The sequence below is a fragment of the Thermobia domestica genome, chromosome 2 (assembly GCF_964235325.1).
Source record: "Thermobia domestica chromosome 2, izTheDome1.hap1.1, whole genome shotgun sequence".
Classification (NCBI taxonomy): domain Eukaryota; kingdom Metazoa; phylum Arthropoda; class Insecta; order Zygentoma; family Lepismatidae; genus Thermobia; species Thermobia domestica.
The window spans coordinates 57,034,260-57,060,611 of NC_137455.1; the positions used below are offsets into that span (position 1 = coordinate 57,034,260).

The following is a 26,352-nucleotide window of genomic DNA, read 5'->3' on the forward strand; positions in this document are numbered from 1 at the left end:
TTAGTGATTTCAAATATATATGTGAGACCACTAAGACCTGGGAACAATACCTTTTGATAGTACGAGAGAAAAAGAAAAAATGGAATGGAAGTACAGTGAACAGCATCATTAGTTGTTATTTAACATTTTGAATTAGATGTCTAATGTAGAATTTGGAGTTCGTTCTATAGAATGCACCTACAAAAAAAAAAAAAAAAAAAAAAAAAAAAAAAAAAAAAAAAAGTTTAAGCTCACTCACATGTATTACACTGTCCCATATTCAATTCAGCCAAAATACTTTCCATGGGCTGCTACAGAACGATGTAGAGGTCGTAACCAACTTGCAGTGGCTTTCTGGATAATTTCAAAAGGAATATGTTTCCAAGCTTCTATCAACATAGTTTTTAAGGAGTCAATGTATCTGATTTCTCTACTTTGTACTTGAACTTGATGTAACAGTAGACCTCATAAGCAAAAATCTGTTATGTTAATATCTGAATTTTTGATGGCCAGTCTTTAGGGTCAATAAAGTCAAAAGTATTGATTCTGTCATATCCCACAGTTTCCCTAGCTGTATGGGCATTTGCTCTGTCCTGTTGCCATGCCCATTTATCTTGGTCGATTACTCTGTTTACGTCGTGGAACATTTGCGTGCACATTTTATCTCTATACAAATCCTGGTTTACTGTTTTCTTCTTTCTTCTGTATCTTGGCAAAAATAAAAAATAAAATACGTTTCATACAAATACCTTTGAATTTCCTGATTTTTTGTGGGACAGCATTACAGTTGTCAACAAAATACATACAATTACTATAACGTAAAGAAGGTATACATAATAATGTACCTGCATCTTTTCTAAAATGCAAAACCATAAAATAAGAGATATCAATTATGTAAACATGATCACTTACATCATAATTAGGTATTTGTTACTAACTCTTCATTTAATAAATCATTTAAATATTCCTTAATATATTCTTCAAATACTTAGGAATTTTATTATACAACCTCGTTTAAATGTTCCTTAATATATTCTTCAAATACATAGGAATTTTATTATACAACCTCGTTTAAATATTCCTTAATATATTCTTCAAATACAGGAATTTTATTATACAACTTCTTTTAAATATTCCTTAATATATTCTTCAAATACATAGGAATTTTATTATACAACCTCGTTTAAATATTCCTTAATATATTCTTCAAATACATAGGAATTTTATTATCCAACATTTTTAAATATTCCTTAATATATTTTTCAAATATATAGGAATTTTATTATACAACCTAACACAATTCGTATACACAGGTTTGCCTATATTAGCGTATTTATGGTGCATCACAAATATGCCACTACCTTGTCTTGAATTATAATAATGAACATTTTTTTACAGGTAAAAAGATGCCTGTTTTTCACAATAAAAGGAACAAACCTATAAAGGTATAAGCTGAAAAGTGTTAGAAATGTTTGCTTCTATAAAACCTTTTTACCAATTTTGTGGGTAGTGCAAAAATTATTCTAATCGCTTTGTTTTGCCATCAGAAACTACTTAAACTGGTTGCAACAGTTCCCCGTGTATTAGTAATTAGTAAAATATTACGAAGCTAATTAGTAAATTATTAAGAAGCTAATTAGTAAATTAAGCCTGGCGTAGTAAAAGCTAAGAAGTTCTTTTCTCGGCACGGTTCCTTGAAGTTGGTATAAGGCAAAACACACGTTATTTAGCTTCTTGTTTAAAATGGAGACATAAGCAGACCATGAAAGATCGTTACTTATGATTACACCTAAAAGTCTTGTCATGCAAAAATGTTGGAGTAAGTGAGAATATATTTTTATTATAGATGATATACGGTGTTTTCCTTAAAAATGAAAATGGAAGAGAATCGAATTATCATGATTTATAATTAATCTGTTTATTGACACTTTATTAATTTGCCGGTAAAAATGTCAGATTTTCTCTCAACTTCTTCCATTGATTTTCATGATATAATCATACTGAGGTCATCAGCGTATAGAATACATTTTGCTGGATACATATATTCTAACAAGTCATTTATATATATCAGGAAGAGAATAGGACCAAAATGGAACCTTGGGAAACACCTCTGATTACAATTGATAAAGATGAACAAATTGTTTAAATCGGATGAGTAACTAATTTTGATATTTGTATCACTTGCTGTTTACTGGATAAATAACAGAGAAACCAATTGTGAGCTTCCCTCTAATACCATAAACATGCAATTTAAAAGAATACCGTGATCAATGTCAATAGTATCAAAAGCTTTGGATGGGTCAATGAATAGACCAACAACACACATACTTTTTTTTAAATTCAATAAAGTTGCAGTCATGACTTCATCACATATTCAAAATTTTTTGAAAATGTGGAGAGAATGGAGACTGGGCGATAATTTCTTATATCATGGATACTACCCTTATTACGGATTACATACACAGAGTCAGAAAAGCACTGTAATAAGTGTATCTACCGGATGAAAACAAGAAAAAAGTATTAGAATAATAGTTATGATGATAGTTAAAATTATTGAAAATGTGTAAAATTTACAATACAATAAAAGTGAAGGGTGTCCAATTCAGTCCTGCTCATAACTATAATGATTTTATATTTGTCATTAATGAAAATGAATACAGGAAACATGATACATTTTGACAGAAAGTTCCATTATCATATGTTTTTCCTGAAAAGATACCATCCTTAGTAAGAAGTAGTATACACTAACTCTTGTTAAAGCGAAGATTAAGAAAGATGCATATACCCATAAAGGAACTTCTTTCAAAACTGTTATAGTTTCTATTTTGACACAGAAAGAGGTGTTTTCTACAAAAACAAACTGATAATCTAAACCAAATTAGTCTAATTAGTAGCAGACGTATGCGTTCCCTCAACGACAAACTTACTAATTTGTTTACAAAAATTAACTGGTAAGCAATTTATCTTATATATTCTTATATTTTCTTCTGTCAGGTCGAAGATATGCCTTTAGACGATGAATTCAACAAACTGTTAAGTGAAGTTTATGCTGAAAATATTCCAGGTCATTTGTATAGAGCATATACAGTACTCGGAGGAGAAAAGTCTCTAAGAGATGTACAGGTAACTTCCAAGTATCCTTTTTTTGTCAGCTTTATACAGAAAATAATAAAGGCATGAAATATGTGAGTAAAATATGATAACACATCTACTAACTAGTGTATACTTTGTATACTTGTATGTAAACATGTGAAATAACGAATGTGTAACACGATTGACATTTTGTCAGCTAAATGTATATGTAGTAAGTCTGAAAGATATGCCTGCAATAAGGCTGAAAAATGGACTACACTTTTTATTGTACTTTCTTTAAATACATTAATAACTGTCTTTAGCTTGATTTTAATTAGTGAGATTAAGAATTTTGAAAAACATTCAAGTAACAATATTTTAATTTGAACTTTATTTATAGATAATTTATACAATAGAAACAACATATACTTTATAAAGATTTCTGTTAATAAGTTTGAGTAAATTAAAATTGATCTTGGTATTTTTTATTACATTCATTTGAGTTGAGAAAAAGACTCATACAATGCTTTGTGTAAAGTATTATGCTGTATCGGTCAGAAACTTTGACATTACGTAAAAGTGATGAAAAACAACTGAAAGCTTTCGAAATGTGAATGTGAAGAACAATGGAGAGAATTAGCTGGGTCGAGCTGAAAATGAATGAGAAGGTGTTAGAAATGATGGAGAAAAAAGAACAATTTCAAATATTTCTAAGAAGGGGAAGAGAAACTTGTTGGGACATTGGCTAAGAAGGAACTGTATCATGAGGGACGTTTTAGAGGGAAGAAGGAGACTACAGGTTTCAGGACTATGGTTTCAGGAAAGAGAGGGAGGGAAAGGAGAGTACAATTAATGGATGATATCAAAAGGAAAAAATCGTACGTGAAGACGAAGAAGTTAGCGGAAGACCGTGGGGTATGGAAGCTTCTCAGTTGCAGCAAGTGACCTGCCAGTAATGGAAGAATAACTATAATGATGATAATGACATTCATTTCACTTAATTTTCGAAAAACAATGAAAGCTATCGTCGTTTGAACGTTGGTGTAGTTCTTACTTTTCCGAAACGTGGGTGAAATGGATATAAAAGATAATAAAAACGGATAAAACATCATAAACCGTTCTAATAAAAATCAGTTTGATTTTAAAATAATCTCATGTCTAGATACTAAAAATCACAGTTATTTGCCCCATAATTCACTTTCTTAATAATTGGTTATAACAAAATACTTTGGTTTGTGTAATATTTACCTGTACCTTGGGCAGAAAGTACTCATACATATGCACTATACTTAGTAGAATGTTCATTTCATATTAACAAAAGAAGAATGTTTTTAATATATGTAAGATTATTATTATGGGATAGTTGTTGATATGGACATGTTTTATGGTTACCTAGTCAGTGAGTTTGTGTACTTAACAGTTTTAAGAGAAGGATATTATAAGTTATATCAAATAATAAACCAGTTTAACATCGTTTATGGACGTTGTCATATTTATTAAAAAGGTGAGATTAATGGTGTTTACATATCGAAGCTAATTTTTACATGAAGAAGAGATACTACCACTTCGAATTTTTATTTTAGCAAACGAACCAGGTTTACGACTATCATTTTGATAAGTCCTTGTAAAAATTTGGTTTACCTCACCCGGGACTTTGTAAATTCAGTTCCCGAAGAAGAAGAGTAAGGTTGAATTTACTTTTATGAATACGAACTTAACCATATTGCGAAGTGGTAAAGTAATCATAAGAAAAATGGACAACGAAACAATGCAGCAGGAATCAAATACTAGTGACAGTGATGAGACTAGTGTAACACCAGGATTGACATCGGAAGATATCTTGTTAGCTTTACAGCGACAATTAATGCAGATGTCTACCGAGATAAAGAAGCAAAATGAAGAATTAAAGCAGACCATGGAACAGAAGATAGAACTGAAGTTTGACGAAGCTAACAAGCAAAATGAAGAATTAAGCAGACGATTGGAACAGAAGTTTGACGAAATGGAACAGAAGTTTGACCAAGCTAACAAGCAAAATGAAGAATTAAGTAGACGAATGGACCAGAAGTTCGACGAATCTAATAAGCAATATGAAGAATTAAGTAGACGGATAGAACAGAAATCAGATGAAACGAAACAGACAATTGTCCAGGTGGTGAACGACATATCCTCACAGTTCGAGGAAAAGTTAAAAAGGATATCCGATGAGTGTCAAGAAAAGCACAATCACCAAAATCAGGAAATCTGTGCTGTAAAAAAAGATTTAGAAGTAATAGAATCTTCCATTAAACAGCAAAAGATCCAGGTCAGCAACAACTCTAATAACATACGTGTAAATACACAGTTGTTAGCTACTATTCAGGAAGAGATTAGAACGTTACAGGCTAAAGACAACATTTACCGTAATAACTTGGGTAGTGATCGCTTTGAGTTGCCCCACTCCCCAGAGATGAACTCGCCTTCGCCGGGGTCTGATGAAGATATTATACTAGAAGAAAGTTGTCCGAAGAGTACTGATGAGCGAAACATAGATGGTGTCACGACACAGCACGTCACGGATAGGAACTATCACTCAACAAGAACAAGGAATGAGAAAGGGAAGGTAAAATTAAGTGTTAAAATGAGTGAAATTCGAGCTATGAGCAAATTCAGTGGTAAGTGTAATGAGAATGCTACTTCTTTCTTAGAGAAATTCCAAGACGAATGCAATATAATGTGTATCGATCGATCACAATATATGAAATTAATACCCCATGTATTACTCCCACCTTGTTCCTTATGGTTTAAAGCAATACGTGATCACATTAGTTCATATGAGGAATTCAAAGCGGCATTGATCGCAAATTATGAAAATGACTTTTTGCTGGCAAATAGAGATGCCACCCTTAGAAATCAACACTTCAATCCTCGATTGCACAAATCTGTTGTAGAATTTGTTGTAAATGTCTACAACGAATTAAAGGTCGTTAATCCTTTGCAATCGGAATCGAGAATAATAGCATCGATTCGAAATTTGCTTCCATTTAAATTGCAACAGATCTTATTTTCCACACAGTGTATGAGTTTCAGCCATTTATTGATGCTTGTCCAATGCTACGAAACTCAATACCATGCCATGAATCCACAATCAGGAATGGGTAAAAATAAGAATAATTCAGATCATTTGGTGCCTATTCGGAATTTAAATATTCGGAGTGTGAATAATACGAAACCTAACCTAACCCGAGTATACTCTAGCAATCAAAATGAACAAAATAGACAAGGTTATGTAGGGAATTCGCCTAACCTAACTAATCATGGTAATTATGATGTCAGATCACTCAACAGCAGTAGACATAAAAATAATCGAAGTAATGAGCGAAATTCCAGAAATACAGCGAACTACGTGGATAGACGTAATTGGAGATCAAGAGATGGGACTTCATATCAACATCAAAATCACGATGAAGGACATGTACAACATCATATAGAACCTAATCATGATAGCGCAGTACAGTGTACTCTATTAGAACCGTATGCAAGTACGAACGTAACCTGATTACCGTTACTGAAATTAGGTTAAATTCATGTTAGTTGTAGATTCTTGTAAATTTTCATTTTTAAGTTTATGTGTTAATGTCAATAATGAAAACGATTCTTAAAAATACTTGAAATGCTTAAATAGAGTTTTAAGTAGACTGGAAAATTGATTTTCAAATGATTTTTATTCAATTTAATTCTCTTTAATTCTCATTAATCAATGATAATTTTCAAATGTTTTTAATATATGAGGAATTATAATTCGATTTATAATTAATTAAAAGCAAAGATTATTTATATTAGATTGATTTGTGTTGAAAACTTAATTGTCAAAGATTATGTTAAAAAGAAGATCTATTCTATAACATCAATTATCCAACGACTACCTTGAAGGAAATTCTTCTTTATTATAACATCTTAGTGCTACTATGTATACCTTTAAATGCAACATCTGATTTATTTGTTATTTAATGCGCCCGTAAAGATTAATATTATTTGTAACCCACGTTTGTCCTTTACATTTTTTGAAATCGCACTCTTCGGCGACGAATTAAATAAGCGACGATATTTTAATAAGAAGATATATTAATAATATAGTGGATAATAATGAAATAAATATAATTAATGTAATTAAAGATAAATATTGATGAAATGAAAGAATTGTTATGAATGTATTTATATATATATATGTATATGTGAAATGTAATAAATAGATATATAAGGTGCGATCAAAATATGATGGACATATGTAATGTAAACAACACTAATGTAAACGGACCAGTGGTTCTTGAAGATAAAAGCCAAGCCTACTCATGACTTTTATATTCAGTCCCTTTGTCGAGCGACATTTTATATAACAAAATACTTTGGTTTGTGTAATATTTACCTGTACCTTGGGCAGAAAGTACTCATACATATGCACTATACTTAGTAGAATGTTCATTTCATATTAACAAAAGAAGAATGTTTTTAATATATGTAAGATTATTATTATGGGATAGTTGTTGATATGGACATGTTTTATGGTTACCTAGTCAGTGAGTTTGTGTACTTAACAGTTTTAAGAGAAGGATATTATAAGTTATATCAAATAATAAACCAGTTTAACATCGTTTATGGACGTTGTCATATTTATTAAAAAGGTGAGATTAATGGTGTTTACATATCGAAGCTAATTTTTACATGAAGAAGAGATACTACCACTTCGAATTTTTATTTTAGCAAACGAACCAGGTTTACGACTATCATTTTGATAAGTCGTTGTATGGTACAATTGTCAATCATAACGAAATTTACTAAGACAATGTATGTTTTTATGTAATTCTGAAATATACATTTTCTTCAGTATTTTTCAGGAAAATCAAGACCAGTTTGGTTTATTTTCTCTGGAATAGGAAGCCAATGGCCTGGAATGGGAAGTGATCTCTTGAAGTTTGAAGCGTTTGCGAATACAATAAAGAAATGTGACGAAGTATTGAAGTCCAAAGGTTTGGATATTTATCACATCTTATCAACCAAGGATGAATCGATATACGACAATTTTATGAACGTCTTTATAGGAATTCTTGCAGTTGAAGTAAGAGTATTTTCCCACTTATTTCATTGTTTTAAATATTATGCAATGTTTTTATGTTCTGACACCGTTTATAAATATTGTATAAATCAGTTCGAAAATAATGGAATCTCGTCCATAAAGTGGGATTATAATATAGTAAACTTTACGATACTTACGTAGCTAATTTTGTAGAAGTAAATTGAGATAGCACTGGATATCCTGCCAATACCCAAACTTATCTCCGAAACTTTCTTGTTCAGAAGCGCAAAATACTGATACAAGTACATTAGAGACGTATCTATTAGTGTTTGTTAACTATTTGAGCAAAAATTTATAGTTTTCTATCTGTATGCTTCAAAAAGCTTTATTTACGCATCTCTGGCAACTTAAAGCTCTAAAACGATGCTTTCTTTGATCCATATTTATTAGAAGATTTTTTTGTTTCTTTTTTATACTGGTCTCTTGAAACTACACTATATATTGTACATATATATATCTTCATGTGATATTTCTATTCGTGATTTGTAGGCAGGATTAATAGATCTACTGAGATACCTTGGAATTCAGCCAGATGGTATGATAGGTCATTCCGCTGGAGAACTTGGATGTGCATACGCTGATGGGTGCCTTACTATTGAGGAACTAATGTTAGCAGCATACCACAGGGGTTGCGTTGGCTTAGGTGTCAACTCTTTCAAAGGTGCAATGGCATCTGTAGGTAAGTTATAAACATCTTCCTTACTAATGGTGCTTGCCAAAGATATAAATTATTGTGTTAGAAAATTTATATCTTCTTTCAGTCTGGTGAATTATAATTTTTCGGTTGATATTGATTAAATCTTAAGAACTGAAACTTTTAACCAAAATTACTACAGATTTTCTGATCAAAATTTCATTTTAATAGAGGCTTTCATTTCCATATGAATAATTGGTAAACAGTAATACTGTATTTATCAAACTAGGTTTGATAAACCTACAAAACAATATGCATAGTGTATCAGTCTCTCAGCAGTTGTATAATCAAAATGCCGCCAAAAAGATCGCTTACATTAAGAGTACGTCATGACTTTATCAAATCCAAACTTTAGCATTTCGCTCATAGTAGAACAATAACGGAAGTAGGTCTTTGTAGTAGTTCAGACCACTGTTTTGTTATAATTGGACGTTATGTATATGCACAATAGCTTCTTCCATACCCCCACATCACCAACGAAATCGCATCCAAAGAGTGGTCCTGTGCTAAAGAAGATCCGAGATATAGCGGCTTGTGAGAATATTTACCCGCAGCATGTTACGGCCAACAATTACATGTGGCGCAATCAATGGTGAATCGTGCAATCCATCACAAATTGAGGCTAAAGATTGTCCGTAAGGCCTGTGTGCAGGCGTTAACACCACGGCATATCGCAGAACGAGCACCACCTAGCTAGTCACAGCTTGGAATTTGTTGTGACAATAGACGAATTATGGACCTCCCTCAATGACTGTGGAAAAGTTCGGTCCATCATCTAAGGAGGTATTTATGCAATCGAATGCAGGTTTGTTTGTTTGATTTCTAAAGAAATAGAATGTTTTATAAAAATATGTTTTTATGTTTGATTTTTAATATAAAATAGGTTCTCGACTATCCGCCTCTGTACTATAGTCTAGTTTAAATGTAACTCCATAATAAAATTAAGAAAATTTTTGGACAATCTGTTTGATTTCTAATGACTTCATAATACTGTGACTTTGCAATGGAAAAACGTTCATCTATCAAGGACATCTTCAAAGCCCTAAAAGCTAAGTTTTTTTTCTCACTTAGGCTTAATCTTTCACACTTGTATAATCATCCATTAGTGCACTGTAAAATAATTTTAAATATTTTGTTTTCATTAACAGGCCTATATTTTACGTTAGTGTTTTGTTTATTTTAAAATTTAACGTATCCATACTGTACCTGTACAGTGTATATCATTTTATGTTTTCTGCTAAAGAACACTTTTATTCTTGTACTTCCTTTTACTTTGATTAATTCCTTAAACATGTGATACAGTACATTTATAAAGCACTGGCGTCATAAAATATGAATAACAATGGGTCTTGGTATAAGAAACGTGTTCTTAATGGTATAGGTGGAGTAGGAAGTAAATAGTTATAGAACTTCTGGATAAAAACCGGCTTATTTTTGTTATCCAGCCTGCCCTTCAGCATATTAGGCTGGACAGTCATTTCATTTTTTCAAACGTACTGTAATCAAAAACCATGATTTCATTTTTATCATACACATCAATTAATGTCCTAAAACTTAATGCAATAAAATTAATCGTCTATTGGTTTTTAGGTTTGTCTTTTGAGGAATTGAAGGATCTATGTCCTCCGGATCTTGATATAGCTTGTCACAATGGGCCTGATAACTGTACAATCTCAGGCCCAGAAAATAGTATTGATACCTTTGTTAACAATCTGCGTGAACAAGGAATTTTTGCCAGGATAGTGAATTCAAATCAAATGGCACATCATAGTCGTTACATAGCACATTCAACAGAACTATGGAGATCATTTTTAAATGAGGTAAGAACAAGTCCGTAACTGATATCTTCAAAAACATCTTTAAAAATCTTTATTTTATATCAATCTGATTATTAACATATTCATTTGGTATTTTCATTTCACATGATTTTTCTCGTTATCTCTATAATAGGTAATAAAGACACCTCGACAAAGATCGTCTAAATGGATAAGTTCTTCGGTACCTGAAGGTCAATGGGATTCCCCACATGCACAGCTGTGCTCCGCTGATTACTTTGCCAATAATGCACGCTCTCCTGTGCTCTTCTACGAGGCTACAAAGTATATTCCTCCTAACGCTATTACAATTGAAGTAGCCCCACATGGCCTCATGCAAGCTATTCTCAAAAGATCACTTTCACAAGATTGTTTAAAAATAAGCCTCTGTGTGCGTCAACATCCAAATAATGTAGAATACTTTCTGTCAAGCGTTGGAAAGTAAGTATTATAGTACTTGATAATTAGTATTTAGATTATATAATTTTTGTTTATAATATAGAATGAAATTCAAATTCATGTTCTATTTTAGAGATTTATTCGATTAAATATATATATATATATATGTACTGTGTTATTTACTCATGAGAATTTGTGCTGAGATTTTGATTTCAAATATTAATTACTAGTACTACTAAATATAATCTTTTATTGAAATTGAAAGTTTTATTGAAAGAGAAAAGAAATAAAGCACGATAAACAAAGTACAACTTACAATAGTACATTGCAAATTCCAGATGTACAGAAATATATATGTGTAAATTTAGAGATAGTGTAACTAAATTATAAAATATAGTATAGTAATACAAAAATATTTTTACAAAATATCAAAGGAAAAAAATGATTTTGAAAAGTGGCAAAAGTGGGAAAAATATTTTAATTTTACATATAAAAGTATCAGAATGCTTAAGAATGTTTCTTTTAAATGAGATTCGTACGTTGGTGAATTTAATATAATAGATCAAGAAATGAGATGTCAGGTAGAATTTGGAAGATTCATTTGTCTTAATTTGGTCGGTCCAATGCCAATATCGCGAATGTGCAAATTTTGCTATTTTCACCTAAGTGCAGTTTCATGTAATTTAGGGCACACAAATTTCAACACCAAAGTCCAATTTGTGAAATATGAGTATATTAGAAGTTATCATCAATTCCCAAAACATGTACCTAAGTGTATGTACTGATTTTTCGGGGTAACTTGAATATTAAAATCCTTGTAACTCAAAGTCAAAGTTAGCACATTCGCGGTTTTGACATTGGATCGACGATTTGTGAAGCTAAAAATGATAAAGATATCACTAGAAATGTTAACAGAGCAGTAGTTAGTTTAAACTAGATTAGAAGCGAAATTTTGGTATTTTCTTGTAAAATAGAAAATCAAGACATTAACGGAAAGTAGGTATTTCTGTATCTTCAATATTTAACATTAGTTTTCTCTCTTATTTACCCATTCAGGCTGTACATTGCAGGTCTTCAGCCTCAAACTTCAAAATTATATAATCATGTGACGTTCCCAGTAGGTAGAGGAACACCTATGATAGCTCCCATTATTGAATGGGATCATGTTCAAAATTATTACGTTCCAAGCGTAGACTTTAAGGTAAATTTTCTTTTTCGTTGATTGGTTATGCTGTTGTCCGTAAGTAACTGCATTCTCATTAAGGATAAGTTCTAATTTAACAGATTTCAGCAAATCTTTCCGTAAATCAAGAGAAGAGGTATTTGTACTCAATATTAATGACAATAATAACAGTAGAAATAACCCATATTATTAAACAGATTTGTAACTCACAGTTAATATTAATCTTGAATGTTCAATCACGTTTTTCTTTAACATTCTTGCGAGCGAAGTTTTCTACTATTCAATAAAAGTTAGTGTGGTCTTCCTGTTTCAGTAATATTTATATGATGAAACGACAAACACTCTTGCATCATTGATCTCAATTTTCAACTTCGTTCTCAACTTTGGTTTTGAGAAAAGTCTTAAATTCATAAAACGACATAGATACGAAATAATTATGTATATATATTATTAAGGTTAAGTCAGCTAAATCTTTTCTGATTTATTATTATTATTATTATTATTATTATTATTATTAATAATAATAATGATATTAATCTTAATGTAAAATTACTATGAATATGAGTATCAATTATTTAGAAACTAAGTGTATGACCTACAGTAACAAATTGCAATACCAAATATAAGGTACTGCTACTATAATACAGAAAATTGATACAATGAAGGATTTAGGTGTAACATTTCACAGATTACTACGCTTTAGTGATCATATGCAGAACATATATAATGAAGTAAGAAAAATAATTGGTTATCTGTTTAATCAATGGCCTGCCGTTTGACAGCCAGGTACTTACGTATTCTTATATAAATTACTGGTAAGACCAAAACTAGAATGTGCATTGCTGATTTGGAACAGCATAACGAATACTCTCATGAACAAACTTGAAATGGTGCAAAAGTGTTTTCTTACAATACTTTGTTTTAAGTTAGGGCTGGATTATTACTCTAGCACGTAAGAATATTGAAAAATGTATTTTACATTGGAACTACTAGCTGACAGGAGAAATTTAATTCAGTCTGTATTTGTAGAAAAGATACTTGAGAACCGATGTAACTCGGACTATATTTTAAAAAATTTGAATTTTAAAATTCTAAAAGGTGCAAGGGTAAAAATGTTATTGCAACCGCATGATAGGAAACATGTTTTAATATTTAGACTTTTAACAAACTATAATAGATGCATATATTTAAAATGTAATTTTATTCTAGAATTTTTAATATAACTTAGTAGTTCTTTTTACATTTACTTTTAATTTTTGAAGTCTCAGTGTTTTAGAAATTGATATAAACTACACTATCAGATTTTATTTTATTATCAATTCATGTTAAAAAGTTAATCATTTTTTAACTTTTTTACTATATTATAATGTTAAAATAATATTGTAGAATTTGACAAAGTGCTGCATTTCAGTTGTTCTCAAAAAAATAAAGTTTATTATTATTATTATTATTATTATTATTATTATTATTATTATTATTATTATTATTATTATTATTATTATTATTATTATTATTATTATTATTAGTGACGATGACTAATTGATAAGAGAATTTTGTCGAAATATTCCCGTAGGTTACTACCAGCTTCTATACAATTGAAAGGAATTAAATATCACTTATAGATTTGTAAACAATGGATTCTTTTGGTGATTTTTATTATGTTCTAAAACTTGATTCTTAGTTGAGGTAATGCATAACCAAATAACTATAAATAGAACTAAGCTGTTCTTTTGAAATATTACTCGGAATCACTTAGTCTTTCATTCTCAAATATATAATTTAAGAAGTTTTAATTATACATTTTCTTGCGTTACAACATTTGATTCCCCATACATTTTTACTTTCGTCTCTTCTTTTTTCTCTCTTTTTTTTCTTGCTCTTATCTAAAAGACTATCTAAGTTCTTGATGTGAAGTCAGTATCACTCAGTACAATTTTGTGACATCTATATCTGACTCTATTATATGACCACATTTTTTCAATGCTATAAATTACTAGTTCGTAACGTATGTTGTTCTACCAGTTGAAATTACGAAATCATGATTTTCCATTCTTTGTTAAGAAAGTTGCTTCGTTATGTTAAGCGTAATCTTCAGAGAATAGTATTATATTCTTTAAAGCCCTTAAAATATCAACAGAAACGATTAGATAATGAAACATTGTATGTTGAAAACTATCTTGTTCGATATAGTTTTCAATTTAGAATTTCATTGTAACTATTCGTTTTATCTAGAATTTGCCGTCTTTTAATAGTGAAACTGAAAAAGAATTGTAGTTTTCCAAGCCAGTTGTTAAAGTATGTTACTTGTAGTCTCTCAGAAGTAAATTGAGATTATGGGTGGCACAATGTACATAGTTGGCATCTGGCTCAAGTCTTTTGATCCCCTCTTGGAGTCCCTAATAAACTCCATCCATCGTAACTTTGACCTCTGTAATGTTATATTAAAACTGAATACCATCGTCCTGTCTGTCGAAGACATTCTCAGCGATCTGGGGAAGCAATGCAAGAGGAACTTGGCAACTTAAACCTACCTCCAACAATAATTGTTAAGTGTTCTTGTAAGGAACACGGTTACTCTGCTTGTACTAACGTTCACTGTGCTGTCGGTTATGGTAGCCTGAATAATTCTTCGGTACAGGAGTTTATGGTGCACTGCTGGGGTATATCTTTGTGAGAACCTTGTCTCCTATTGTATATACATACTACTGATAAATCTCTGATACGTCATGATCAACGTGACGGACAATTCTGCGAAACAATGACTTGGCGTGACGCAACCCATCTATAGGACGAACCTGAACTCATTTAATTTTACAATTAAAACTAGTTCATTGTCACTTCTAGATTGTAAACAATGGATTTTGTTTGCGATTTTCATTATGCTTCATTCCTGTTGGCGTCTCCTTCCATTCCAGATAACTACACTCTTAGTTGTCCGAAAGATCTTCAAACTATTAGTAGCATGCCCTTTAGAAACGTCAACTTGCCCCTACTGTGATGGCCAGTGTGTTTGGATCTTTAAGGATGCCTTGTACGTTCTGTAATACGAATGTCATTTGAATTAAACTGTGCATATGTGTGTGTGTGTGTATGTATTTGTTTGTTTGTATATGTGTCATAATTTAAATATAGTACCTGCTGTAATCTACTAATATGTTTGTTTTCCTCCCATTAGCAGACATCAAGTGCTGGATGTGACTATGAAATTAATCTAAGAAATAAGGATCAAAAATTCTACGAGGGACATGTAATTGACGGTCGAACTCTATTCCCCGCTACAGGATATTTGGTAATAAGTTTTTCTTATAGTAGAATGAAATGTTAAAATTTCTTAATGTAGAATACAGCACAGTAGTACATCTTTCAATCATTTATAATTATAATTATATAACAAGAAGGCTAATAATACTCAATACTCAAAATTCTCTCTTTTTTATGTATGTATAAATTCTCTGACGAGGTCAAGAGGTTATATACATTTTCATAACACTGTATTAAAATAGTTAAGTACGTCCTAATGCTGTTCAAGTCGATTTTTGGAGAACGTAAAGTCGAGGTTTGAAAAAAATGAAATTTCAACAAGTCAATTTTCAATTTTCAGTTTCCAAACTGAAGTTCGTTATCGATTTTCAAAACCGATTTTTGGCTCTCGGTTTTTAAAACTGATTTTCAGTATCGGTTCTCAAAATCGATTTTTGGTTTTTAATTTTCAAAATCGATTTTCAGTTTCCCAAGTCGATTTATGGTTTCGGTTTCAGAAATCAAAATCCAATTTGTGGTTCTCTTTCTTCACTGTGCAAACTCTATTTAAGGTGAATATGAACGAAAACAATGAAACGAAATGGGAATAATGTACAGAAGCAGAAATAGCACGTTCGCATGTCTGCATGTGTTTATTTTGTGCTACAAAGTGGGCTAGTGGCCTAACATAAACACTGCGTTCTTTTTTATTCAGTTCATTCTTTTTTTTTTTTTTTCACTCTGCTCTGTTCATCTCAGGATCTTTTTTGTACGTTACTTTATATAGTGGTATGTATTCCTGGCTTTACTCCTTTTATCTCCTTTTCGTTTTAATCCTTTTTACCTTGCCACTGAGGAAGGAACCAGGTGAGAGTTCCGAAACGTCAAAAATCTTTAAAAAAATTTTCAAGGAAGGATTCATTGGTAAGTAGCCAATTTTTTGTTAATACGGTAGTAATGTTCTACACCACACAAACAAGTTGCATACATATGCACGGTATACGCTTTCCTAGCATAAAAAACGGTTAGGAAGCTCACCTCCGTCCTGAGTTCGGTAAATTATAATATAGTAACTGCAGATGCCAAACAGCCTGTACATCACGACACGTGATATTGTACTTGTACGAAAAATTGTCAGAATATGAAAACAAAACTGTGTTCAGAAATCTGGTTTGAATATGGATTGCCTGATAGTCACATATTTACTCCCACTTCGCACCAAGCAATGGCAATCCCTTGCTGTTACACATTTGTTTTGTCTATCTGTCGTGCGATATTGCCACATCGTCATATATTTTTACTGGAATATACAGCCGAAACAAGGTCTCGGTGGTTAAATATATCATATTTTCGTCTTCTTTTTACTTCTAGGTTTGAACACGGGCGCGAGTTTTAGAACATTCATTGAAAATTTATCTAGGAATATAATAGAAGTCTGTCACTTTACCTGAAAACTCTAATGATAAGTCAATTAGGTACCAGCAGAACGAAGGCTGTTCAATATATAATTAGTGTGTGGATTGTTTTTCTTTATTTAGCAAAACGCAGTAAACACGAATAACCTCTCAAAATTTTAATGGCCGTTTTACTGTCTTCTAATGTATTAATGGTTTTTGTACATGTTATGCGTAAACATATTTGCATTACATAAAATATACAGCAAATGAATAACTAATAATCTTGTGTCCTTCGGTATGCACGGACCTGCGTTCGATTCCCAGTAGTAATAACGTGCTGAAAGAAGAAATATCTACCCACTTTGTGTTTCCTTCTGTTCATTCTGAATAATCAGAAGTAAGTATTAGGCGGTACTAAAAATATGTTCAGAGCATATTTTTAACCGAATGTTTAATAAAAACAATCGGCGACGCAAGCGGTGCAACGCCCCTTCGCTCCCGGAGGAAGGGAGCTGTGCATGCCCCGCAATCACTGTTTGAAGCTCATATTACATATTACTGAATATCTAAATTACTCTGTTATTTGTATTGCAAAGTTTCATATTAGTAGCAAACTTGATTTGATTCCTTTTCCCATCGTTCATGTTTAAAATGTAAAAGTCATTTAAATATTAAAACTACTAACAAAACTCGCAGTATACAAACCACAATATGTTGCAGGTATCTAGTTTAGGGTTACCCCTTGAATACATAATAGGAATAGAGTCACTGAAACGATGACGTAAAATTCTGTTTGTGCAAAGTATACTTACGTGCTTTAAAAGCACGCAAGTTAGTCACTATACGTTATCTTAAAAAAATGAAATATTTCTGCTAAAGTTGACGTTTTAAGCATTACAGATCCTTGTGCTGAATATGTTTTACGTCTCTACGGTCCTTGATAATAGATACTCGATAAAGTATCCGAAATATTGGATATTGTTAAACTAAACTTCTACAGAATTATCGAGGCATTTCTCTTCTGTCAACATCCTATAAAATCATTTCAAACATTCTATTAGCAAGATTGACCTCATACACAGATGAATTATTGGAGATTATCAGTGAGGATTTATACGAAATCGATCAACTATCGACCAAATATTTACCATTCGCCAAATACTCGAAAAAAAGTGGGAATACAATGCCCCGGTACATCAACTATTTATTGATTTTAGAAAAGCGTACGACTCGGTTAGGAGAGAAACATTATACAACGTTCTTACAGAATTGGGAATACCGAGAAAGCTAATTAGATTAATTAAGATATGTTTAAATGAATCCCAAAGTAAAGTCCGGGTAGGAAAATTTTTGTCCACGAGCTTTCACGTCGAAAATGGCCTGAAACAAGGAGATACGTTGTCGCCATTATTATTTAACTTTGTGCTGGAATACGTCATAAGGAAAATCAAAGATAGCAACCAGGGCCTAGAGTTGAACGGTATTCACCAGGTTATGGCATATGCTGATGATGTAAATTTAATAGGGGATGATAGGAGAATAATAGAAAGAAATACAGAGATCTTATTAAACGCTTGCAGGGGCATGGGTTTAGAAGTAAATGCAGAGAAAACTAAATACATGGAAGTGCGTCGGGACCGGAATACCACAAATTGTGGATGCGTTAAAATATTAAATAATACTTTTGATAAAGTGGATACTTTCAAATATTTAGGATCGATATTAACAGACGAAAATCATATTGACGAAGAAATTAAATGTCGACTAAAAGCAGGGAATTCGTGTTACTATTTGGTTCAAAATATCTTGTCGTCGCGAATTCTGTCGAAGAATTTGAAGCTTAAAATATATAAAACGATAATCATGCCTGTTGTTCTGTATGGTTGCGAAACATGGTCGCTTACTCTGAGGGAAGAACATAGACTGAAAGTATTTGAGAACAAGATCCTGAGAAGAATATTCGGACCCAAGAGGAACGGAAATGGGGAATGGCGGAAACTTCATAACGAGGAACTACATGATTTATACGGTTTACCCAACATTGTTAGGGTCGTCAAGTCTAGGAGGCTTAGGTAGGCAGGTCATGTAGCTAGAATGGAAGAAAGTAGAAACGCTTTCCAAGTCTTGACTGGAAGACCCATCGGAAAACGACCATTAGGAAGATCTAGGCGCAGATGGGAGGACAATATTAAGATGGATCTTTTAGAGATAGGAATACAAAGTAGAAACTGGATCCAATTAGTTAAGGATAGAAGTTAGTGGAGAGCGTTTGTGAACGCGGCATTGAACCTCCGGGTTCCATGGGCCATAGAGTTAATTAGTTAGTTAAATTTCTACAGACATTTAGATTTCTTTATGTGTGTAAAACTAGGAATTCTGTAATACCATGACCAGGAAAACAAATTTGTGTACAAAATACAAAGTAAATTTTGGGAAGGATATTAGATGTAATAGTAAGGGATGAAAAACAAAGATATGATAGTGATTATGTATAATTTTTCTGAGATTAAGGGCTTCTTGAAACAATATTCTTGTTTAAACAGTTAGTAATTTGTCATTTTTATTACACGTAGTAAGTTACAGAAATGGTTGCTACTTAAGGTCACATGATTATGCAACCATGTACTTTTAACCTAAAAAGAATATTTTTCAAGAATTAGTTTGAGGGGAAAAGAAAAATGGTTTTCAAGGTAAGTCAAAATTAATTCTCATTTTATGACTGCGTGAGTGCTGCAACTGTATCCACTAATAATGAACGCATGATAGGAAAATTTTATTTCTTAAAATAGAAAAGATTACTTTTATAGCTACATTGCTTCCATGTTTTCGTATTGTTGACAACCATCAGTCTACTTTCATAATAGTTACGAATTCACGAACTGAACTCAAGTATTTCTTATAGGCAAGAGATGGCGAAACATTTGTGTTTAAGCAACTTAGAAAAAAAAAAAAAGAATAACACACGCGCTTCATGAAATGAAAAATACGCAAGCAATAGTAGCACATATGCTTGAATTCGAATTATTTACACGAGAATAGAGGGAGTGTTATGTAAAATTGTCCGAGAACTTGTTTTTAACTTAGCTGTACAAAGTAAAGTACTGTGCATTGTCTTATTTTATTGCGAATGGGTCTGAAGAATACACTTCTAATTTCGAAAATAACATGCTAACGTAATTATTAAATTATATTTCGTGTTCAGTAAATACTAAATTTCATGTAGCTACTGTTGAACAAGATCGATCTAGAAGTTTTGTATAGAATTAACTTTTAAACTTACATTGAGAAAGGACTGCGGTGGCTCAGTGGTAGAGCATTCGCCACTGGTGCATGGGGTCCTTGATTCGATTCCAGCTCGCACCAAGTGAGCTTTCTGGCGAAGAAATACAGTGTATGTAGGTTTCTTCGGGTTCTCCAGTTTCCTCCCACTTTCTTCATTCCACCATTTCCTTCATTTCACATAATCACCGTCTCCTTTAGCCTAGTCGATATAATCGTGGGACGTAGAACTTAAAGATCTCTTATAAGTTAAGCAGTAATTGTTCACCATGTTCGAAAATGAATTGTAACTGAATGTTATAGTAATAATAGTGAACAAGACACACCACACAGGAAGAATATTTGATCCTTTTTTATATAAAAAAAAATCAGTAAATAAGAAAATGGAGAAAAAGGCATTTTATTTTACCCCTATTTTCAAAATATTGAAGTAACATTTAGGAACAGGGTGCATGCCCAGGTCTGAGCACATATCTTTAATATTGTTAAGCATTACTTTTGCAGAGGACTATCCTCAATTGATAAGTATTATAAATTTATTTTTATTTATTTATTTATTTATCTTATTGTAGAAACTTGCATGGGATACATTTGCCAGAGTCCTTGCGAAACCAAGAAGTGAACTGCCAGTGGTCTTTCAGAACGTAAGATTTCTGCGTGCAACTATTCTTCCTCCTGAAGGTAAGACATCTAAAGCTGTAATGAAAGTATTTACGTAATACAGTAGTAATTTCCATAAAGAGAAATCTATCCCAATCAATATTCGTCTATCGTTCCTTTAGATGGTATATGAGGATAAACTGTATATGTATTTAACTTCCTTTTCACTCTCTCTCTTTCCCTGTTTCGCACCATATACAGGGTGTTTCGAAACAATACCAACGACGGTTGGGAAGTGATTCTTCACACTAAGATAAGACAGAAAGTATAAACCAACCTCGGTGCAGGAATCCTTCATTTTGGAGTTATAGGCTGCCGAGAACATGAAAAAATGAACTTCAAAGGTCCATAGCTCCAATACTATGAGACCTACCGTAGTCGGGTCAAGACTTTACTGAGGAACTAATAGTGTGCTATCCAAAATTACATGTTTTAGAATCTTGTGGTACTTACACAACAATTTTTTTGGAGGGAGTTTGGCTACGGGCATATAACCTGAAGTATTTACCATCTACCTCTATAAAAATTGTTGCGGAAGTATCACAGGATTCTGAAGCATGGATATTTGGATAGGACACATACTGGTTCCCAAGTGAAGTCTTGACCCGACTACACCAGGTCCCACAGTTTCGGAATTATGGACCTTTAAAGTTCTTTTTTTTTTTCATGTTTCCGGCAGCATATAACTCCGAAATGACGGATTTCTGCACCCAGGTTGGTCTATATTTTTTTTGTCTTATCTTGGTGGCAGAGATCATATTTCAAACGTTGTCGGTATTGTTTTGAAACACCCTGCATAAATGTGTGGCCAGATGACACAATCACCGTTTAGTTATCAAGTCATGTATACTGAGCCAATATATGTACCGTTAAGTCAGTGAAACTTAATTCTACATGATAACCCAGCCTATATTACCGAAGGATTTTGGTGTGTGATTTAGTCCAATCTAATCAATACATTCTTGCGCTAGAATAAGATTATTGAAAACTTAAGAGTTTTATAAATATAATATAAAATATATTGAAACCAACCCTGAAATATTACGTTTCATAGAGTAAATAAGAGATTGGGAAATGTGCATTAATTTGAACTTCCGTTATGATTACTTATTTTCATTGTACGGAATAGACTATTCTCTTCCCAGTGATTGCATATAATATTCTACTGCAAACATCAGAACATATTTTTATAAATGTTTTTCACATCTTTTTTTTATAAGACCTTTGATTTTTCCTTTTCGTATAGGTCCAGTGAAATTTACTGTTACTTTAATGCGTGGTACTGGACAATTTGAAATTACTGAAAGTGGTTCAACTGTAGTAACAGGAAGAATCTATTCTCCAGCCAATGTCGAGAAGGAGATGAGAGATTTACCACCACAGCATTCAATGGAAGAAGCTGAAACTACAATGCACATGGACGATTTTTACAAAGAAACTCGCGTTCGAGGCTATAAATATAGCGGAAAGTTTAAGGGTGTCTTGAGATCTGATTTGTCAGGTAATCCACTTATCCGATATAAACATTACATACTAATTTCTGTATTGTATAATAACAGGTAGCTCTGGTTAGTTACGTTATTAGAAAACAGCATTATTGTAATTAAGTCGATTCTTAACACAACTCAAAAGTGCTTCGATATCCCTTCTGAGTAAGCTAGAAGAACCTGAAGGTCATTAAACATGAAAGAAACATTTCCAGACCTAAATCAAAAATTGAAAACAAAAACCTTCATTAGTCCCAGGACCTGCCAAGAGGCAGAATACTTAATTATAATAATATAACCCACACAATCTAAGTACACTGTTGAGCAAAATAGTGTACGCGGCTTTGCATATACAGTATAAATAGGTGTCAAGTTTTGCTGATATATGCCACACACACACACACACTTGGACTTTTTACTTGTGTTTTCAGTTATTATCACTTTTAACTTTTGTTGCTGAGGAAGTCGTTTCTATAGAAATAATTGTGAATGACTTCCCTGCTTCCTCATTGAATATATTCATTATATATATACACACTATTTATTGATTTTAGAAAGGCGTACGACTCGGTTAGGAGAGAAACGTTATACAACGTTCTTACAGAACTTGGAATACCGAGAAAGCTAATTAGATTAATTAAGATATGTTTAAATGAATCCCAAAGTAAAGTCCGGGTAGGAAAATTTTTGTCCACGAGCTTTCACGTCGAAAATGGCCTGAAACAAGGAGATGCGTTGTCGCCATTATTATTTAACTTCGTTCTGGAATACGCTATAAGGAAAGTCAAAGATAGCAACCAGGGTCTAGAATTGAACAGTATTCACCAGGTTATGGCATATGCTGATGACGTAAATTTAATAGGTGATGATAGGAGAACAATAGAAAGAAATGCAGAGATCTTATTAAACGCTTGCAGAGACATGGGTTTAGAAGTAAATGCAGAGAAAACTAAATACATGGAAGTGCGTCGGGACCGGAATACAGCAAATTATGGATGCGTTAAAATATTAAATAATACTTTTGATAAAGTGGATACTTTCAAATACCTAGGATCAATATTAACAGAGGAAAATCATATTCACGGAGAAATTAAATGTCGACTAAAAGCAGGGAATTCGTGTTACTATTCGGTTCAAAATCTCTTATCGTCGCGAATTCTGTCGAGAAATTTGAAGCTTAAAATATACAAAACGGTAATCATGCCTGTTGTTTTGTATGGCTGCGAAACATGGTCACTTACTCTGAGGGAAGAACATAGACTGAAAGTATTTGAGAACAAGATCCTGAGACGAATATTCGGACCCAAGAGGAACGGGAATGGGGAATGGCGGAAACTTCATAACGAGGAACTACATAATTTATATGGTTTACCCAACATTGTTAGGGTCGTCAAGTCTAGGAGGCTTAGGTAGGCGGGTCATGTACCTAGAATGGAAGAAAGTAGAAACGCTTTCAAAGTCTTGACAGGAAGACCAATCGGAAAACGACCATTAGGAAGACCTAGGCGCAGATGGGAGGACAATATTAAGATGGATCTCGCAGAGATTGGAATACAAAGTAGAAACTGGATGCAGTTAGCTAAGGATAGAAGTCAGTGGAGAGCTTTTGTGAACGCGGCATTGAACCTCCGGGTTCCATAGGCCATAGAGTTAGTTAGTTAGTTTTATATATATATATATATAGATAGATAGATAGATAGATAGATGTATATACAGATTTGTTGAGGTAATGTTGTTGAAAAGCAACACAGTTCACCCAAATTGCCTTATAGTGAATGTCGGATAAACGTAATCATCATCGTGTAAAGATATGTACTTTCTAGCAACAGTAAGTTATGTCGTATAATAAGAACGTGTTTAAACTTTTGCTAGTGTTAATTTAACTAGTTCTGATCAACATGAAACAAAATTTTGAGACAGTCATATTCCACCTTCAACAGGATTAGGTATATATGAGAAATATTTCTAAAGTTCTAGGGATTTTGATTTATTTACTTATTTACTTATTTTATTATTATACACTAGTTTTTATCTATACTACATTTTAGTTTTTCAATATAATGTCTATTTAATTATAATGTATATACTTTTCTCACCATAAAATTAGCTTCTTAAAGCCTTCTTCAAAAGAAAAAAAAACTTTCGAAGCGTCTTTTATGCTCTTGTTTCCAAAGTTTTACATTATTTAAATTCTAGAAATGCACCACGTTAAGTTTCTTTAACTCGAGAAACAGTAATTACTAGTACCAAATCAGGCAAGTAGAGACGATATGAAAGTTATACCTAATGCAAATCATTTAAAACATTCTTTGTTTGGCCGGCTGTGTAAACTCTTGTTGCAGTAATGATCGGACTTCCAGCTTTGCAGAACAATTTTTTATAAGTGCTCATTGTAATGGGCCAGGCACGTAGCCAGGGTTGTCCGAGGGGTCCGGACCCCCCTTCGAAACCAGAAATGAGAAAAATTAAGGAAGGATGAAACAAAAAGAAATGAGAAAAGAAGAATCAGCGTTAAAAGTAAAAAGCTACAGCAAGCATTTTGTTACTGTTTCTTATAAGGAGCTTTGCGTAGAGGAAACGGGGATCAAGTTAAAAAGGGATATTATTGTAACGGGGTTATTATTGTAACGGTATTATTGAATTACTTGCAACACATGGTGATGAATGAGAGGGATATCTTGGAAAAGTCAAGGAATTTGAAATTTCTAGAAAAGTTAGGGAATTCTCAGAATTTCTGTTACTAGTCAGAAAAAATTCAAGCTTTCTAAAGCATAGTGCCGTTCTATAACAGTATGACATTTTTTATCATAATATTTCGTCATGCAGTATCAAACACGTTCTTCTTCTCTGCAATATCAAACATGTTATTTCTGAAGCAGTTTTCTACAGCTCCTTTAGCCTGTCCTTTGGAACAGACAGTAGTTGACGGAACAATGAAAACAAAAAAGTTATGTGTAAAGAAGGTTCTGTTAACATTTGATTCAACAGAGAAAGGAATGCAGATATTGTAAAATATTTTACAAGACATTATTGGATATGTACTTTTTATAATGGTGAATATGTACTTTTTATAATAGTTGAGGTCATAATGATGGGAAAATTGTTATATTTGGATGAACAGAAAAAGGAATGTAAATGTTGTAAAATCTTTTTCAACACTTTTTTTTAATGTTATTTTACTCGAGATTTCTTCATAGATTGTTGTTAGAATACTTACTAACATATCCTCATTTTATTGTTCTAACAAACAAATATATGTTGCCAGTAAAATATCTTAGAATGATCGAGCCCCTGCTGTGATGACCACAGTATTTCATGTCACGGAACCCCCCTCCCCTTTACGAAATTCTGGCTACGTGTCAGAATGGGCTTGACAAAACTTCGAGTAGTATACCAAATCAATCCACTAAGATTATCCCGTCACAATCCTAGAAAATAGTAACCATTACTTTGCTCGAAGAGGAAATTGCACGAGGTTTTAAGAGAAATTTGTATGTGTGTGTTCGTGGGTTGAAGTATGTGTTCCAGATATCATCTGTTTTTATCATGCCGAAATTGCTCGCTATAAAATTGCAAGAAAATCTCGAAGTTGACAACAAATTTTCTCTTTGTTCAGTTTTTGTTCTGGCCTGAATAATTGAAGTTCCCAAGAAAAAGAAATCTTGATCATACCTAAATGATTGCACAAAATCCCATACACTTTCCATGTGCCAATGTCTACACTTGCACTAATCTCACGAATGATTACTCGTTTGTTGTTCATCAAGAGTGTCTACAGCAATAATGTTCGTGTCATTTATTGCAATATTAGATCGTCCGCTGCGTAACTTACCTTCTATACTCGATCTACCAGCTGTAAAACGATTGACTCAGTGGTTCACTCTACTTTTTTGTTCTTCAGGGATTTCAAAAGACGCAGATAAGTGTTCTGATGTTTTTACGCTCTATTCCCACAAAAGGAAAATTATGAATAATCGAAATTGTACAGTACCTTCTATAGAGGCAATTCCAACACCTGAGAAACACACCTTTGAA

General features: G+C 32.5%; 1 protein-coding gene across 6 annotated transcripts in view; it reads left to right on the plus strand.

Annotated features, from left to right (window-relative positions):
• The window catches only part of LOC145672463 (fatty acid synthase-like), a 342,995-nt gene that overhangs the window by 217,666 nt on the left and 98,977 nt on the right, over positions 1-26,352 (plus strand). For 5 of the 6 annotated variants that reach the window (XM_081741622.1, XM_081741635.1, XM_081741625.1 and 2 more), the window contains 9 exons: positions 2,974-3,102; positions 7,916-8,146; positions 8,654-8,843; positions 10,449-10,678; positions 10,809-11,113; positions 12,128-12,272; positions 15,430-15,543; positions 20,743-20,851; positions 22,077-22,331. In XM_081741622.1, coding sequence (XP_081597748.1) covers positions 2,974-3,102; positions 7,916-8,146; positions 8,654-8,843; positions 10,449-10,678; positions 10,809-11,113; positions 12,128-12,272; positions 15,430-15,543; positions 20,743-20,851; positions 22,077-22,331 — 1,708 coding nt within the window. The remainder of the gene's footprint in view (positions 1-2,973; positions 3,103-7,915; positions 8,147-8,653; positions 8,844-10,448; positions 10,679-10,808; positions 11,114-12,127; positions 12,273-15,429; positions 15,544-20,742; positions 20,852-22,076; positions 22,332-26,352) is intronic. The other variant, XM_081741632.1, reaches the window with a different exon arrangement.